The sequence below is a fragment of the Cuculus canorus genome, chromosome 1 (assembly GCF_017976375.1).
Source record: "Cuculus canorus isolate bCucCan1 chromosome 1, bCucCan1.pri, whole genome shotgun sequence".
NCBI lineage: Eukaryota > Metazoa > Chordata > Aves > Cuculiformes > Cuculidae > Cuculus > Cuculus canorus.
The window spans coordinates 52,828,774-52,847,762 of NC_071401.1; the positions used below are offsets into that span (position 1 = coordinate 52,828,774).

The window sequence follows — 18,989 nt, forward strand, 5'->3', positions numbered from 1 at the left end:
AGTGATTTATTGAAGAAAACTGAATTGCAAAACCTTTTTCCTCCCCAAAATCAACAGCTTGACTGAGTTTAAATAACTGACTTTTCATATCCTTTCATCACACACAAAGACCTAATCCTGAGACTACTTAAGCCACCAATGTAGGCTGTGGCCGAGACCACCACTGAATGTGCCATTCCCTTCTCACCACACACAAAACACATTGACTGCAGCTTTATGAAGTGAAAATGCCGAATAAAAGGAAAATGTGAAGGAGGTGTCCACAGTCATTTCTTTAAAAAAAAAAAATATAAAGGAAAAAAAGAAAAGAAAAAAAAAGCTGCTGCATCTGGATATTAGGAACAAAAAGTGCCTTAGACTGGAATAATAGCTTGGGTCACTTGCTTTCGTATGTGCACAAGAGTGGAACTGCCGTTACTTGTTTCAGTACCACTGACCCCTGCATTTTATTGTGTGAAGATGTCAGGGAAAGTGTGTAGAAGGAATTTCAGGATCTTTTAGTTCAACAATGACGTTGTTATTTTGTGATTTCTGTGAGAGGTGGATTTCTGTGGGGTTTGTTGTGTTGTTTTTTCCAGTTTAGCCAGGTTTGGTGTGTATGCGTTTGTGAGTTATTAGAAAAAGAACAGTTCTTTTTGTGTTGTTTGTATGTGTGCATTTAAAATACTATCATAAATACATTGTGAGAGAATAATCAGTGGTGGTAACTATGTTATTTGTCAGCGTATTCTCTTTAGCTTGCTATGTAGAGCAGACCTGTATCTCAGAAACACCTTTTGGTTTCCCTTCTGCTAAATTCTGGTAGTTTTTGCTTGACTGATAGATCACAAGATTCTGCAGCTGGGCTGAGGTTTAAATGAAAAATAAATAATTTTTTTTAAAAAGCAGTTTCTTGCTGGCACTTGACTACTGAAGTCTCATGGAACTTTTTCTCTGTGGAACTGATGTTCTAACTGCATTCCCAAGATGCATACCACAGTGTATCTTGCTAGTGCATAATGAAACACCAATTGAAAGTTAGAGAAAAATGATATGGGTGTATAGTTTTTCATTGGTTACTTTCAAGCTCTAACTCCAGAAAAGGTTAAAATGATCCTTGTGATAAAAACCTAATTTTTGGTATAATCATTTGGTATTAGTACGTGCTTTCAGTTTTGCTATTTTCTTTGAAATAAAAAGGGGCTATACACTGTTTTATTAAACAAAAAACTGTCCATCCTGCCTGCCTGGTCATCATCCTAATCAATCTCCTCCACCTCCTACCCCCCAAAATAAATAAGGGGTGGGAGGTTGAGGAGGAGAAAGAGGCTTAGGTTGCACTTGTGTCTCCAAGACCAACATATGTGAGCTTAGCACAGACACCTGTCTAAATAATGCAATTCTTTATTGACCTTTCATTTCTCTGTCCTTGAATGCCTTGATTGTTAAATCCCAGTAGCCAATTAGTCTTGTTGATGGTGACCAGCAGTGGAGATAATCTATGCCGAACCTATTGCTGTTCTTTACTCAGTACCTGTCATCACATTCCTTTGAATGTAAAGATGAGTGTCTTGCATCATACAGACTGTGTATTTACTCAGTTTGATGTTATGTGTATACGATAAAACATGAAGTCTGGAGTCACTGCTCATAAGTGGACTCCTGCTTATACACGGACCTTGGTTTTATAGGGATGACTAATGGTCTGTTCTCACTATAGTGGTCATTTGTAATCCAAACCAATCATTTCCCTTACCCCATTTTTTTCCCTCTTTCCGTTACTGTGTAGAATTTTCTTATGAATAGATATATATGTCATTCTCCATATATTACTGTCAAGGCAACAGAAATGATTGCAGTAACAAAACTAATTTGTGTGGGAATATAATGTGACTTTTAGGCTTTGTATTTTCTTAGTATTAATAAGATTTGAAGATGTAATCTCTTGTCTAATATCGGAAAGAAGATAAAATAATACTGAAACGTGCAGTTTCATCACCTTTTTGTCATCTTGCTTCCTTGTGTTTACCACTTTTATGCTTATCTCGTTTTTCTTAACCCTTTTCCTTTTAGTTTTTATTCTTATCCATTTGTTACTGGGCTGTTCCTTACATTTTTTTAATGAGATGTGGAATACTGATGTTTTGAATATAGTAGTTGGAAAAATAAAGCTAGATTTCACACAGTAGAATTCCATCTTCTCTATTTCTTTTACTAGAGCATATGAGCATCTTGAGATGCAGACTTCATTTCTCTGACATTGAACAGATTGTGGCTTAGTAATGGGAAGACAAAAAGGTAGTGGGTTTTGCAGTGTTTCAGTATGTTGGACTGAAATCTGTAGTTTGGGTTGGAAGGGACCTTAAAGATCATCCAGTTCCAACCCCCCTGCCATGGGCAGGGACACCTCCCACTAGACCAGGCTGCCCAAAGCCCCATCCAACCTGGCCTTGAACACCTCCAGGAATGGGGTATCCACAACTTCCCTGGGCAACCCATTCCAGTGCCTCACCACTCTCATAGTGAAGAAATTCTTCCATATGTCTAGTCTAAATCTGCCAGTTTATACCCATTCCCCCTCGTCCTATCACTACAAGCCTTTGTAAACAGCTCCTTTCCAGCTTTCTTGTAGCCCCTTTCAGGTACTGGAAGGTCGCTATAAAATCTCCTCGGAGCCTTCTCTTCTCCAGGCTGAACAAGCCCGACTCTCTCAGCCTGTCTGGTGACGTGCTCCCATTCTCTGTGGTTTGGTAATTTCCCCCCGTTTGGTTAAGGTGGAATTTGTAGAAGATCCAAAGAGACTCCATTTGTCTGGGGCATTTTATATCTGTTAGAAGGTATTTTCTTGTTTGTGATTCTTACTGTGAAAGAGAGCAAAGAAGTACTGATATAAGTGAGCTTATGTTCTGCTGTTTTCTCCTTTTCTTTTTGATCTATCTTTCTATATATACTACTTATGCTTTTTATTTTTGTGTTTATGTATTTACCTGACTTTGAAAGGACTATTGCAGCCTTTCAAATCTGTAGCTCAAACTAATGATTATTTTTAAGACTTCTGAAGATCATTAACATTTCTAACACTTCACAGTAGCTAGAAATCTTTTAATTCTGCTGTCAGTCATAGAGTGCAACAATCCTATTCCAAATGGTAATAAGTACAAATCTTCTAGATTGCCTTAAACTACTGATATGCTATAGATAGGACAACATGTGCCTACAAAACAAATTAGGTTTTCACTGTTCAGCAAAAGGACTGGAGATTTCACTTTTGATTCAAGAAGGAAGGGGAAACTGGGATGTAATTTGAATTACTTAGCCATATATTTGGTGCGTGTGTTTGTTAAGGAATTATGTGTATTTATGCTCCAAACAAACATGTAGGACAAGGAATAATCTTTAGAAAAAAAAGACTGCGTCTCATCGAAATGTGCTGCCAGGGTTACATGTGCATCTCATGCAGAACATAACAACTTATGTTTTGCTAAAAGTGATACTGTGGCTGCCTGGTGAACTCTGCAGCTGATTTGAAAACTCTAAACAAGTTTGTTCCTCAAAAAGTAGAGGCTGCAGTCTAGGCAGTTTTTTACAGTTCAAAGATGGGAGTTCAGCTGGGAACCGAATGTCGTATATCTTTGGGAAGTCTGTACCTCTTTGTGGTACATGTATGTTATAGGATAGTTTTCTATAATTTGAAAAAAAATACTCACTTGGATTGCACTCTTAAAATAGTAGAAACGTGTTAAGAAAGGCTGTTTCAAAGGCTCAGTAATAGCTATTCCTGCACTGTGGAAGACAATGATGCTGAGTGATTTCGTTTTCTTCCACAATCTCATCCTTAAATCTTTTTTTCTTTCTGTTTCTCTAGTTGGGTTTTTAAATCAGTCTAATGTTTAAATAAGCAGAGATATCTTACTGTGCAAGTCACTCGCATGCTAAAATAGTGCATTTAGATCTTCCCTTCTAAAACTGAAAACATGCTGGCTTTGGTACCCAATTCAGTTGTCCACCCTTCTGTTAAACTCAGTTCATAATACTAAGAAAAATAATTTTTCATTTTTCTCACTGATATAAAGTCTGAATTTTGGTGTCCTTCTTACTATCAGTTACTTTGGTAAGTGTGTCTTTGTTTACGGTTTGTGATAAATAAACTTCTGAAAAGTCTTCCTGATGGTCTTGGAGCGTATTTGTAACAAATTATGAATAAATATGCACTTACCACAGTAAATAATGTTTGTTCTCTGCCAAGAAAGTTTCCTTTTGCTTCTTTAGATGCCACTGGATTCTGTACCTGTAGAGAATGGCTGAACTGAGTGAAACATGATGGTGTTGGTGAAGGACTGGTGCTGATTAGTTAAAATACGGTTGCTGAAAGCATCACACCGCTATTAAGCTTTCTGGAGCTGAGTGATCACTGAACAGAGTGTAGTCCTGAGGAATTATAGTCAAGAGTTTATTTTGAGTAGAAAAGTAGCATTTTATAGACCTGTTAAAGTGGCAAAGCTCTGGGAAAGTTAGTAAAAAAAAAAAAAAAAGACAGGCTAAAAAGCTTTTTGTTTTAATATCTGTTATGAAAGACTGCAACTAGGAAAGAACAGAAGGTAGTTTTATTTCTTAGGATAGCTAATGCTGTAGTACATAATATTTTTCATAGTTTTCATTTAACTGGGTCAGAGGGGCGACCGTGGAACCTACAGAAATTTGGATAGTACTTCATTCCACCTAAAAATAAATATATGAATAGCATATTTTAAACAGCAAGAACAAACAGTAAAATGCTTAAAAGCTTGTAATTGCTGTGAGGGTGAAGAGCCGTGTTACTGAAGAACTGATACTCTTTTTAACAGAAGAGCCCACAGTTCAAATGTAGCACAAGGCTTTTAAAGTTGCTGAAAGACGCATAATTGACTTCTAGCCAAACAATTAGACTTGACTGAGCGGCAAAGGTCATGCAGTTGAAAGTAAGGTATTCTTGGGGAGGGCACAGAGCTGCTCTGGCATTATGGCCACAAGGGACAGGAGGCCTGAGACAGGAAAATCCAGATAGGTCAAAGGCAGAGTTTGCGAAACTGCAATATATGGAGCAGCAGCATCCGTGGGAAGCAATATTTTGCGAGGCGTTTGGAAGAACTAGGAAAAATGTGCACAACATGGCTGAAAACATTCTGATAAGATCACCATTGGTTCAGAGGAATTCCTCACAGGAACACTGGACAAGTATTTTAGCAAATAAGTTAATGGACTAGACCATAAGACCAGTAAATAATGCTATGCAGAGTAACAGCAGTGGTCCATATAGGCCAGCGGTCTTTCTCCAGTAGTAACAATAGGAGATGCTGTTTGGGGAGAACATGAGAACCTGGCTGTTTTCCATGGGCTATTCCCCATTTAGTAGCACACCATTCACAGTTTTGTGCTGGGGGTGTCAAAAAAAGCCTCTCCTTTCCCAGTCCTTTTACTATCCTTTTTTTTTTTTTTTTTTTGTATAATTTCATATCAACTTGTAAGATCTGCCTGCTGCAATCCAATAGCCTAAAAGCGGTGGATATTTGTTGATTGTTTTGTTTGATTCTCTTAATACGTGTCCATTCTACAGAAAGAAAGCAATAGTTATCACAGAAAGAAAAAATGCTTTTAGAAGGGTTGTAAACGGGATAGGACTGAGAATGAATATTGGTGAATCGGCCTCTGCTGATAAAGTGCTAAACGTATGAGCAAAGAACAAAGTAGGAAATATAGCGTTTGTAGGGGTACTAAAAAGTACCCACTGTTGAATCAAATGTTTTGATTTATCAGGGTCTGTTCAGTGGGGCTGTCTTGGGCTTGTATGGCTAGGGAAAAGGTTTAGAAATGGCTTCTAAGGGACAGGGAAGCAGAAATAGTCAAGTCATTCTTCCCTTTAAAAATATCAGTTATTTGGCAGCAGGGAGTGATAGAGAAGATATAAAAATGCATTGTTCTGTGAATCTTGATGCAAGTGGAGCTGCCAACAAAGTGACCATACTTGGCAATGGTGGGGGAGTATTGGAGTCACAAAACTCCTGAAGTATAGTATAATGGAAAGGGATAGTTTCCGCTACCTAAGAAGAGGAGGAACTCTGGGAGGGTTTGGTGGTGCCAGATATTTTTCTGTGTTGTTTCAAGCAGGTTCTGGCAAGAGCTGTTGAGAAAGCAAAGCATATGTATGTGCATGCTCTGCACTCTCTGATTAATGCTTTCTCCTCGAGTTACCATGTAAAATTGTACTTGGCATCTGAAGTGTTCCACAGGAGGGTATATCATATTTGTCATGGTACAAAGAGCGCTATAGTTTGTGTGAATAGTTTTTGTTTGTGTGCCTTATTTTGCCTGGAAAAAGAACAGCGTAAGAATATACAGTCCCTTGGATTGTGGTTATTTACAGGAGAAGACAACAAACTTAGCACTGCTGAACAACAAAACTTACTAACTTTTTGTGTTGCTTTTGTAGGAAGATCAGAATAGCATTATAACTAACTCCCTATAACATCAAGAAGAGGACTTTTATGTAGATCCTCACTGCAAAGTTATGCCTTGCTGCCCAAATGAGAATACTTGTGCAGAACTATCTAGTGGGCATGAGGTTGCAATAGAAGAAAATAATTTGAGAAAATCAAATCAAAGGTCCTCCCCAAGTTTATACTGCCTGTACACTGAAAGCTATGTTTACAAGAAAAAAACATTTACCGAGTGAGTGTTAGTGCTATCCTTTTTGCTGTGACAGTATTGGCTTCTTCGTACAGTGGGTGTTAACAGGAGGTACCTGTAGAGATGTATAAGTAGAAGCCATAGTTCTGGCTCTGATATAACTTGTTTTCATGGAAAATCTATATTAGTTAGAAGTAACTTATTACTGTGGCCAGAGGGCCCTGGCAACTAACTTCTTATATGAGTGAAGTTAATTTATTATAAAAAGGAAAATAACCTCTATAAGCTGTAGGAATGTAATACAGAGTTTTAAAGGACAAGTATTTTGAGTGTCTGGCAGAATCACAAAGTCCAGAGCTTGATTATGCATCTGTTTGTAAAGCATCAGTATCTGGCAGTCTCAGACAATGTACGGACTGTGACTTGAAACTGCTATTGAGATCGAGACCTGCATAATATAGTTAAACACCTTGGCCCAGGATGCCCAGAAAGCCTATTTCTAGCCCTTGTTGCAAGATGAGAGATTATTGATGATAGGATGCTTTTTAATGCAACAGAATGATGGCAGTGCCAATGTATTAAATAAAACCCCATTTTATTATAAGGTCGCTTGTTAAAGAACAATTGGACACAGTTCACCACGATCTCAAGCAATTATTAAGCCTTCTCAGTTAATGGCAAAATGCATGCCAAGTCAAACGATTGAGCATGTTGGTGGCACAGAAAACATTTGCCCTGAGGAGCTAAGTATATGCTTGTTTGCTTGGAAAAACAATGATCCAGAAAGACTATCTTATGGAGACAAGAAAAAAAAAAAGGAAGGTACTAGTATTAAGGATGTGATTAGGGAGTTTTTAATATATTTCTATGGTATATCTGACGGATGTATTCAGCCCATTTGCAGTGACATATGGATTTAGTTAGTAACCTCTTGTCGACTAATTGCAAATAGCAGGATTTAGAGGAGGAGAGGGTGTCTCACAGAAGATAAGACGAGCTTGCTGGTTTTGAAGCTTTTAGGGCTGGCAGTATTTAGTTCTTTCTTTTTACTTTCACTCAGTGTATCTGAAATTGCAATTCCATTTCTTTTCTCAGCTCTGCCTTTTTTTTCCCCTTTCAGTGCATTGGTTTTTTAGTCTTTATATACTAAATGTTCTTTTGGATGCACATTTTCCTAAAGCTAAATTTACACTGACTGAGAGCTGTCATTCCTGTCAAAGACTACTGTCACTGGTTGCTTCAGAAAAGGATGATGTCTGAGATGTTTTTTAAATATTGAATTTAGGTGCAACACTTTCTCCTGTACTCAGAAGTCTTCATTGCTTTTTCTCTCAAGACAAATCTGTTTCTGACAGTTTGATGCAAGAGTATAAAGAGCCATATGTACTTTTTTTTAACCAGTTCCAGAAGAAAACCCATAAATCTTATTATAAAGGTGGTTTAAAGACAAGATTATATGCCGCAACTCAGCGGTGTAAGTGAGTAAAATGAAGTAGAGCTGTTTATGTACTAGTACTACTGCACAAAGGTAAAAAGTTTCTAGTTGGATATTTCCTGGGATTTTTTTGTAATAAGGGGGGAGAAACCACAAAAATTCTACGATGTGGTTCAATATGCTGCTCTGGACGCAGATGAATTGTTTATTGCACTGATCTGTTTATTGCAGTACCTCCTCCCCAGGGAACCCATGCAGTTGTGTTGTAACAGAGCTGTAGGGCAGTCAGTCCAAACATTCTGGTTTGAAAAAATGTGTTTAAAAAAAAAAAATATATATATATATATATATATATGTGTGTGTGTGTGTGTTTTCAAGGAAAAAGAAAATGTCAGAATCAGATTAGGGATTGATTGTGTGTGCAGTTATTTGGCAGAGCCAATAAGGAAATAGTTTTATTCAGGGGGAGGGGAGGAAGAAAAGGAAGGGTGATACCAAGCATGTATGGACAGAGTGGGGTTTTGTAGTTTCTTGACCTGGCTTTACTTCAGACAGCGGAGCCTCACTGAGAGTGCCCTAACTTAATGTAAAGTTGTTCACTGGAAATGCAGCATATGCACTGTTCCTATTGTTAAATTAGTATGTCTTTATGGCAGTGTTGATCAGCTAATATAATCCTTGGGAGTACCTACTGGGGCCCAGGGAGTAGGAGCTGGGGGCGGCCGCAGGGTGAGTGTGTTTGGACTTCTGCTCAAATATTGGTGAAACTGGTCCTAGAATGCTGGAGTTCTTGGGTGGGATTTGACTGCAGGTTCAAGCCATCAAAATTTAGATATCTCCTTGCTGGGCTTTAAATGCTTACTTTGCTGTAGTCAGAAGGGCATCTAGTCAATAACAGTTAGTGGATGCTAGAGAAATATTCAAATATAGGGTATCCACTTAAAGTTTATATAAACCACTTTCTAAACTAGGGCAGGAGTTTCACTAAGTAGGTCACATGTAGACTTCCACATTCAGGTTTCTGAATTTCAAATCCCATCCCTTGAGCTCCGCTCATTCGTTAGAGATTCTACTAGGTCACCAGCTGCAAGTCCAGAATGATATTGTTCCTGTGGCAGTAAGGTCTGTATTGTAAGTGTCAAACCCATGTGAATAACTTGGCATTGCAAATTGCACTATGATCTTACACAGACGCACAACTGCATGATGCCCCTTATGTGTATATTTTATTAGGGATGCTGAAATACATCGTAAGGTCCATTTAAAAACCAAACCAAAAAAAAAGCTTAAAGCTTTTTGAATTACGGAAGAAAATCAAAGACCTCAAAGATCTGACTCTGAGATCGTTAGAGAGAAGGCAGAGAGGTGTCTTATAGGTACTTTCAGAAGGAGATAAAGGATTCTTTAAGTACCCACTGGAGCGAAGTGCCAGCAGTCCTGAGAGGTTCAAAGTGGAGTTCTACATGAAGGCCAGGTGCCTTTTTCAAAGGAGTACTTAAGCCAAACATGGAATATTGAGCTCAGGATATAACTGATATGGAAGAGCAGTGATCCATAGGATGGAAGGTTAGACTTTCTTATGAGCCAGCTTGAACTCCAAATTCTGCTTTTGCATTTTTATCCTGTCAATTTCTATTAAAGAATATTTGTCACGAGATTTCTAACATTATATAAATTGTATAATTTCTATGACAAAGGGAAGAGCTTACAGCTTGCGATACATGTATGGCTTATAGCTTGTAATTCATGTATTTTTTCAGGTTTTTATGGGTTTTTTTTCTTATTGTTTGTTTACCTCACATTACATGCTTTTCTACTGTGTGGTTGTGATACACAAATACATTTTTCTTCCTAGATCAAGACCTGTTTGAGATAGGAACTCCAGGATATCACTCTCAGCACCTCTAAGAATTACAAATGCGTAGGTCATCATAAGGTGAAGGAAAGGCACATTTCACAAGTGAACGTGCTGATCAGAGCATTCACTTCTTCCCCAGAAGGCTATAGGAGGGTATGCTTGCTCCAGTAAGACAGGAGATTTCTTGAGGAGTAATAAGCCACAGTGGATGACCAAAGCCACAGTGACTGACCAAAACACGAGAGAAATCTCTCGGGACTCTTGCAAGCAAGAGGGTGACTCCTACAGAAACAGCATGTGCTTCCCTATGCTCTAGGGATAGAATTCTTCTTTCTCTAGGGAAATTATAGCAAATTTGAAGGTGGGCATTGGACAATATGGCTCCATTTGGAAGCAAATTAGATTTCTCTGTCCAGGTCTTTTCAGTCTCTGTAGCCTGTGGATCTGTTGTCTTTTGTATAAAGTGGCCTTGTTTCCAGTTCTGTGCAGCTAGCTATAAAATGTAATTAATCAGCTCCTAGTTTTACAAAATTTGGCTATTGTTTTCTGCATGGTCATTACGGAAGACTTTTAAATGCTAAAATTAAGAAATACAGTTAAAGACGCTGGGTTTAGAGGTCATGTTTCTTTTATGTAGGGAAATCTTGCCTGCTTAGCATTTTGATGTGATTTTTAATTGTAAGCTGATTCTGCTAGACAAGGTCCAGATATCCAATCCGGAGCTTTTCTTGCTGTGCAAACTGAATACTTAGCTTACTGTTTGTCTCCAGAAAGCAGAGCAGCCAGACTACTCGTGTTATCGTTAATCAGCGGCCTGCTGATTATCTTGGGTCCTCCAGCTTGCACTCAGTGACTCTACTAGAAGTTGGGGCAGTCTCCAGCTGAAGAGGTTAGTTGTTTCCTGCGAAACTCAGGAGCTAGAACCTTTGCCTTACCTCACGCAGTAGCTACATGATTACAGTCTGCAAATGGTTGTGTCTGGCTTTCAGACTACTTCATTAAGAGTTAATTTATATGCAAGTTTGGTTTTCCAAAAAAGCAACACACATGACTGATCCACCCTATCATAAATTTTTATAATGATAAGGTGGTGCAGGCTCATCTAAAATTCCTTCCAAAGGCGGCGTCAGATTTTTACTTTAGTCATCCTAACCACCTTTTCCTTCCCTGTATTTTTGCTGTAGCAAGGCTTTGTTTACATGTGCTGGATGCTATGGCTTCTACTCCCACTCCCACCCGCATTGGCACTTGGCGACATATTTTAGATTATTATCACTAAAATTTCAGTTGATTTTTTTAGTTTTATTAAGAAAAGTTTTATTTTCCTCAGAATTCTTTTGCATGAAGCATCTTTCCTCAACACCTTATGTTTGCGTCTCGTGGTAAAAGGAGGCAGAAGTACTTCAGAAACTGCTTTTTTTAAGACTGTCTAGAAGGTGGCAGAGGGAGAAGGGGAAGGCAGCAGGCATATAAAGCAGGTTTGGGAGTCACTTGTCAGAAGGAACAGACTTCAATCTCCATGAGAATGGAAGCGAGAGAGCCTTTAGAAATTAGCTAGTGTGTGGATGGCTGAGAGGCTTGGCAGAGGTTATGAGCAGTACTGGGGAAAATAGTGATCCAGACAGGAGAAAATTTGGAGTGGGTCAGGAAGCTTTATTTTCTTTCTCCTTATCGCATGATAAAAATTAAAAATGCTTACAGAGTTTTACAAAACACCAGAGAAATATAAGGTAGAAAAGGGCTGATGGCAGTGCTGGTGAGGAGTCACCGTGTTTTGTTTTGCTTTGTGCTGACATAACCGTGTGCATAATTGATCCAAGTGAAATAACGTGTACTCTTGCTGCCACCTTACCTTCTTGTGATGAAATCTAGGCAAAAATGTTTGCAATCTGCTGTATGTATCTAGAAGGTCAAACGACATGATGCCATCAACACCTTAACCCACAGATGAGCAGTATACTGATAATGCAGCTTCCTTCAGAGCTCCTACCTCATAGCTACCCTATAGCTATTTTCCTTAGTAGATTTATGAGACCCTATAATGTACTTTCAGGATCTATGAGATGCAAGGCTGTTGAACTGATAAATCTTCTATCATGAGCTAAGATCTTGCCTAGAGTCGACGACTAAATTGTGCTGACTTAGGCTGTCGTAGTGTGTGAAGTGTGTGGGTTTGCTTTTTGGTCAGGTGAAATTAGGACAAAGTCAGAGAAGCCTCAAGAAAAAAAAACAGGTGTAGGGGGAAAGGTTGTGCTCATTTTTGGCTTTAGATTGCAGGGGGGTAGGGGTGCTACCAGAATTGCAACAGGAAATGCAGTGTTTTATAGGCACTTCATTGAAAGTGTTTGAAAATCTGCATAGCTCTCTGGTGCCCAGCCTTAGCTGACGTATTGCCTGACTCTTCCAACTTGATGCACAGATAAAAGGATGGAAGCTTTTTTGCTGCAAGATGTTCATTCTTAGGACCTAATGGTCACTAATGCAGTTTTGGCATCGAAAAATCAGGCAGTTTGAATCTACTTGTGCATCATATGTGATGATGAAGATGATTCCTTTCCAGTCCATAAAATGGAGATCTTTAGAAAAATATCATCATTGCTAAGGAATTTGTTCATGAAAATAATACAGGAATTTAGTGTTGAGCTAGAATTTCAGTTATCTGGTTTTCATACAGGGTGGGTTTCTTTTTGTATGGTCCCCCCACCCTTTTTAAGGAGTAATTGAACACACCCTGATTTCAGAATGCCAGGACTCCTGGACTATATACATGCATAAACGCATAAACAACTGTGCACAGATAATGCTTTCCGTACTATATTTAAACTGAAAGTTTGATGTGAAGGATGTGAAGTGATCTGCAGGAAACAGGAGATTTAATTCAGTAAGTTGGACTGGGATACATTGACCTAAGCAACAAAGCTTCATTTCACATTATATCTAGTTTTCTCACAGTAAATTCAGGTTTAGCTGAGCCATTCATCTCATAGACTGAAGTTAACCTGGTGAAACTTGCCTTTTATGACACTTCTTGCAATGTTTAATGTTCTTTTCTTACTTTCTACATTTTCCAGTGTAATCCTTTGGGAAGAGCAAGGTCACTTTCTCAGAAACTGGGTTTTCTTTCTAAATAGGGAAAAGTTTGTTTTAGGAAAAAGTTTCAAGCCTGTGTTGAAAGTCACTCTTACAAGTCTTAAGTCTTTCAACTGAAAGTTTCTTTTTACCAGGAGTGAAAAAAGCATATCCCTGATTCAACAGATAGCTTGGATCTAATAAAGATTAGTTGTCTATTTCATTAATCATATATTACTTTGTTACAGCAGTCACAGAATAGTAGGCAAAGACAGACACTAATATTCAGTCAGCCAGTTTTGTAAAGACATTTCCTAAAGAACAAATAATGAAGAAAAAATCCCATAAACTGCACAAATAGTCAAATTAGGTTTTACTGTGAATTCTTCAAGTCGCTTAAAAAAATGTCACTCTCATGTTATACAATGCATCTCCTCTTAAATTTAGTAGTTATGTTTAAATATTTCAGTATTTCAACAGTGTTAAATGGTTTAATACTTGTTCTGAATTAAATTCTTCTGACAAAGAGTTTTCTGTTCTGTTTCTATTGTGTTGCAGACTCTCCTACAGATTTTTGGTGTGGTGGCTGTGGCTGTGGCAGTGATTCCTTGGATACTCATTCCCTTAATTCCATTATTTGTTCTTTTCATTTTTCTTCGACGTTATTTCTTAGACACTTCAAGAGATATCAAACGTCTAGAATCCACAAGTATGTAATTTGGTAGGATTAAATTTAATTTGAACCCCACTTATTATTATGTGAAATGCTAGTATTTTATAGACAATCTATAAAAGATTTTTTTTTCTTTTGCTATGCAAATAACTTCCTTAATGCCTTGGTTCTCAACTAGTGAATTACATGCCCAACTCCTGTTTTGTGTGACGTTTGTCAGTTTAACTATCTGTAAATAAAACTAGTTAAGAGCATGCTAAGCTGCTGGTCTTTGGGAGCTTGCGTGCACGTGCTAATGGTGTTTCTGACCTAATCTGACTCTTTGTGTCTGACTTTAGCTCGACTGTGATACGAAATATTAAGCATTATGAATGACAAACATGGATGCCTCATGTAATTAATAAAGCTCAAAGAATTTCTTCAGTGACAGCTATTGTTAAAAGCATACGACATTTTTGTATAAATTAATCTGCCTGTCTGACTGATTCTAATTGACTAAGAGGACTTTGGTTAAAGATATTACATATTTATTCTAAGAGGATGCACTACAGTAACTTGTGTGGTTAACTGTAAAGTAGTAGGATTAAAGATTAGTGTGGTACAAAAAGAATTAAATGTTGTCCTTCAGCTATTGCTAAGTTACTCTCATTTCGCTTTGTAGCTCGAAGTCCAGTGTTCTCCCACTTGTCGTCATCCCTCCAGGGGCTTTGGACTATTCGGGCTTTGAAAGCCGAGGAAAGGTTTCAAAAATTATTTGATGCACACCAAGACCTCCACTCAGGTTTGTGATGAATTGATGTGAAAAATCAAATACTTTGCTCTGTAGGAGGGAAATATCTTATGCCCTCAGCAACATGTATATAATGTACATTAAAATCAGCAGGAGCTGTGCATTTGTCTCTTTAGGGTAAGATTTCTGTATTAGAACAAAAAAGTTATCTGTCTAGATTTTGAGTTTACTTTGGGCTGTAATATAATTCGAGATACCCATGCATATATTTTAACAATGTCTAAGATAAACATTTTAAAGTATGCCTGATAGGAATATTTAAAGATTAATTTTTGACATTTTCCTGGATTCCATACTTAAAAGGAGGGGGGGAACATGCTATGTTATGAAGCATTTAATATTAAGTAGCATGCTAGGACTGGGCAGAGATGATTATTATAAATCATATTGGAAAAGTTTCATAAATCTCACTTCTTTTTTATTTTGAGCAGCTCTTAGGGCTCAAATCTAATGCATGGTATTAACCTGACCAGAAGGTATAAAATATTGGTATTCTGCAAGCATAAATAATGTAATTCAGGTTTGTGCTGTGATCCTTTACTTTATTAAATGTTTTCTGTTACAATGTTTTTTCAAGATGTAGCAGAGTGCAATTTTGTGCTTTTTAGGTAAGATCTTAATTTCCTCTGTCATGACAGAAGTGTATTCTATCACTCTTTTGTAATTCATAGACTTCTAAAGTTTCAGACCAGACTAGTTCATCCTTTCTGAACTACAGTTTATTACACACTGTAGAATCATGCACAGTGTCCTCCATGTTGAGCCCAGTAACTTGTGACTGAGGAAACATATCTTCCAGGGAGGCACCTCTAGCACTGAATTCCCTGTTTCTTAATATTTTCAAGTCACTAGTTATCTGACCAAATCAGTTTTACAGTAGCTGATAGAGAGGAAACACAAATGAAGCTACATGCTTCATCTTGTCTTTCTCACCAGAGTATTTGGGGTATACGAGTTGCTTTGTGTGTGTGTGTGTGTGTTTTGGTTCTCAGAGGGAATATGAGCCAGCAGCATGCCTGGGGAGCAAAGGCAGCCAACATCTGGGCTGTATTAACAGGAGCATGGCCAATGGAAGGAGGGAAGTGATTATCCCCCTCAGCACTTGTTAGTCCACATCTGGAATACTGCATCCCGTTTGGGACTCCCAGATACAGGAAAGACTCTTAACAGATTAGAGTGAGTTCATTGGAGGGGCCACTAAGATGGTCAGGCAACTAAGGGGAGACGCCTTCCTGTGAGGAGAGGCTGAGGAAGCTGGGATTCTTGAACTCATGGAAGAGAAGGCTTACAGAGGATGTAATAGCTGCCTTCCAGTACCTGCAAGGATGTAACCAAAGACAGGCTCTTCACCGTTGTACCTGATGGGAGGAGCAAGAAAATGGTTGTAAGTTGCAACGAGAAAGGTTTAACCTGGGTACAAGGAGAAACTTTTTCACCATGAGGAGAATCAAGCAGAGGAACAGGTTGCCCAGAGACATTGTGCAGGCTCCATAAATGTTGATTTTCAAGGTTCAAACTGTATAAAGCATGGAGCAACATGGTCTGACCTCAGAGCTCACCCTGCTTTGAGCAGGACGTTGAACTAGAGACTTCCTGAGGTTGCTTCCACCCAGAGTGTTCCTTTGATACTAAATGTGTGCAAACAATAACCGGTAGAAGAGGATGACTTTCATACTAGCTCACAAAGTTACAGTCCTGGGTTCTGAAGTCTCCCAAAATGTTAAATCCTTTCCTGCATGGCAGAAGGCTCTCTCAATCAACAGTGGTTTTGTTTAGTGCTTTTGGTCAGAGTGGTATCCTCCTCTCTATATAGGTCTGAGCCTGGGAAACAGGGCGCTTGCTTTGAGCCCTGTTTCAGGGACGCCTGCAAATTTGATATTAAATCATCTTTAGATGAAAAAAACATTTAAAAGACATGCTGAGGTTTGACCAGACCTAAGTTTCTTTCCTGCCAGTGCAACATCCCTATAAACAAGCTCATGAGTCATCAGAAGTTACACTGTGATGAGTGTTTGTTAGTCCTCATGGCTGCCATATTTTTTCCTGCGTGCACGGTGACCCCAGTTACATAGAGAAGTTGCAGAATGACCCATGTCAAGATAGTGGTTTAGTGCACCTTCCTGAACAACAGACTCAATGGAGCAAAACCTTGGAGCTGAAAAATCTACAACCCAACTGTCCCATTTCCTAGTCTTACAAGTGCACTTTTGCACCAAAAATAATCTTTCATGTTACCAGGAAGCTGCCATAGGCTGTTTCCAGGGACCCTGAGGTCTCAGAGAGGTATCTAAATTGTGAATTCAATTTCTGGAACTAGGTTTGTGACTCAATGTGCTCTCTTCTGCATATGTCATTCCATGTGCCTAGGTTTATGACTGTCCATTAGACCATATCAAATATCTTGTTTAATGAAACCAGCTGCTAAATGTGTGGGGAGGCACATGCAGTTAGAGTTGATGTAAATGGGACTAAGAGGTTATCAGCTCTGGACCTTACCTAGCTGCTTCGTGTCATGGTCTCTTTCCCTCTGCTGTCCTCCAGAAATTACTTAGAGTTCCATTGGCTGGATTGTTGATTTGAACACACAGTAATCTGGCTATCCAGAATGATCTTGCTTAAAACCAGACTTACCTCCTTTCTTTTTTTATAAAGAGGAGAAAGTTTTTAGTTTGAATCATTCCTAGCTCTGGGCTAAGGAACATGGAAGCAGCACTGATCTTTAGCATGGAGTAATGACAAGCAGTGCAGAAAGGATTGGAATGGTAACCTTCTACTATAACTTGGTAGCAACTGGAACAATTCATTTGACTGCAGCCTAAGCAATAAATAATGCCATACTTTGTTATGGCTACTTGACTTACAGTTTTGGCCCTGAATTCAAACACTTTGCCTTCTGTATTGCAGTGTCTTTTCCTACTGTCTCCTGTATCTTGTACTGTAATATATCTATCTGGGATGAAATTTAGCACCAAATTGTGGACATCTGGGTGGGAATGCCCAGTGGAGATGTCCATCTGTGAGCTTGCCTGAAAGCAGATACATGCATTTAGTCAATTGAATAGCTCTGCAGCTCCACTGGCTGCATTCAGGAGCATTTATGGGAGCTTAACTGGCTGCAGCTGCCTTCTAAATGGTTAGCTCTGGCAGTAGCGTTGTAATACCGTCTAGCTAAAAGCTTGTAGACTGTAGTGCAGGTACTGAAAATATAGTTGTATTTCTGCTTTTTGTACAAGACTCCTGAGAACACTAGAGTTAAAAGACTTCCATTTTAAATAAATAGACCATATGTCAGGCCTTAACTGTCTTTGTTTTTTCCTTCTCGTTACTGTTTGTTTTACTAGATGTGATTGCTGTTAGTGTGAAAGATAGGTGAGAACATTTCAAGAAAACTGAACGATATTCTAATCATCATCAGTCTATACAGATGTGCACATGAAGATAACAACAGGGGTTTTTTTAACAACTTGTAATATCAACAAGAATTAACTTAAAAATAATTATACAGCTTATTTTTCTAATAATCCATTGTTCTTATGTCTTTGTGAAATACACTTTTAGAGGCCTGGTTTCTATTTTTGACGACCTCGAGGTGGTTTGCTGTGCGTCTGGATGCCATCTGTGCCATTTTTGTTATAGTGGTTGCTTTTGGTTCCCTGCTTCTTGCCAAGAGTAAGTACAGATGTTAGAAAAAGTTCACCCAGTAATTACCATGTATAGTAATGTCTAATTCTTTTTCATAGTTTACCGTTTCTAATTGTTTAAGGACTGTAATTAAGTTAAATGTTTCTTCCTAGATCATGATCTCTTCCTCAGTCTAGGGCATTGGAGCTGTATCTCCTTTCCTGCAAATACTGGAAGCAATTCAGACATCTTCGGGGCTTAGGCATGCATCTACTATCATCCCCAAATGTGCAAACAAACTTGCATATCTGTAGTCTTCACTTGGAGATGCTGGCTTTCAGAGCAATAGCAACAAATAATCATTTTTCTTTTTCCTCACCTTTGCCTTTCTTTTTGTGGACCTACAGGGTTTTGCTTTTCATACACCCACAGAGCTGCTTCTTAACAACTTTCTTCTTTTTATGCATGGTACAGTAGGCCAAAAGGCAAGCTAAAATTCTTGGGGATACTCTTCTAATATCTGGGGTCAGCAGGATAAGCCAGTTCCAGAAAGAAAATTGCCTTGTAATAATACATTTTATGTTCACTGTCACTCATGAACTGTCATTAGTGTATGCATCATCCACTATGTAATTGGGTTAGATGTACTAGAATGAGATAGTCATCTAAAATATGAAGAGAGAAGTAATTATCTTGGACATGAAAATTAGTGCTAATTTGCTGGTCTTGTTTCTTTTCTTTTTCCTTTGGATAAGTTCAGTATATGCATGTGTTTTGTAGAATTTGAACACTATACTGCTCAGCACTGAAAATTTTGAGCTAGGTTTAATGTTATTACAATGCAAAAAGACAAGTCAAAACAATGGTCTTAAATCTTTCCTTGCCTCTGGATAAGGAGTAG

At 38.4% G+C, this 18,989-nt stretch overlaps 1 protein-coding gene across 2 annotated transcripts in view; it reads left to right on the forward strand.

Moving 5' to 3' along the window:
- ABCC4 (ATP binding cassette subfamily C member 4) overlaps positions 1-18,989 on the forward strand; it is a 151,342-nt gene that overhangs the window by 89,838 nt on the left and 42,515 nt on the right. For both annotated transcript variants that reach the window (XM_054087756.1, XM_054087759.1), the window contains exons 21-23: positions 13,563-13,713; positions 14,339-14,458; positions 18,026-18,136. In XM_054087756.1, coding sequence (XP_053943731.1) covers positions 13,563-13,713; positions 14,339-14,458; positions 18,026-18,136 — 382 coding nt within the window. The remainder of the gene's footprint in view (positions 1-13,562; positions 13,714-14,338; positions 14,459-18,025; positions 18,137-18,989) is intronic.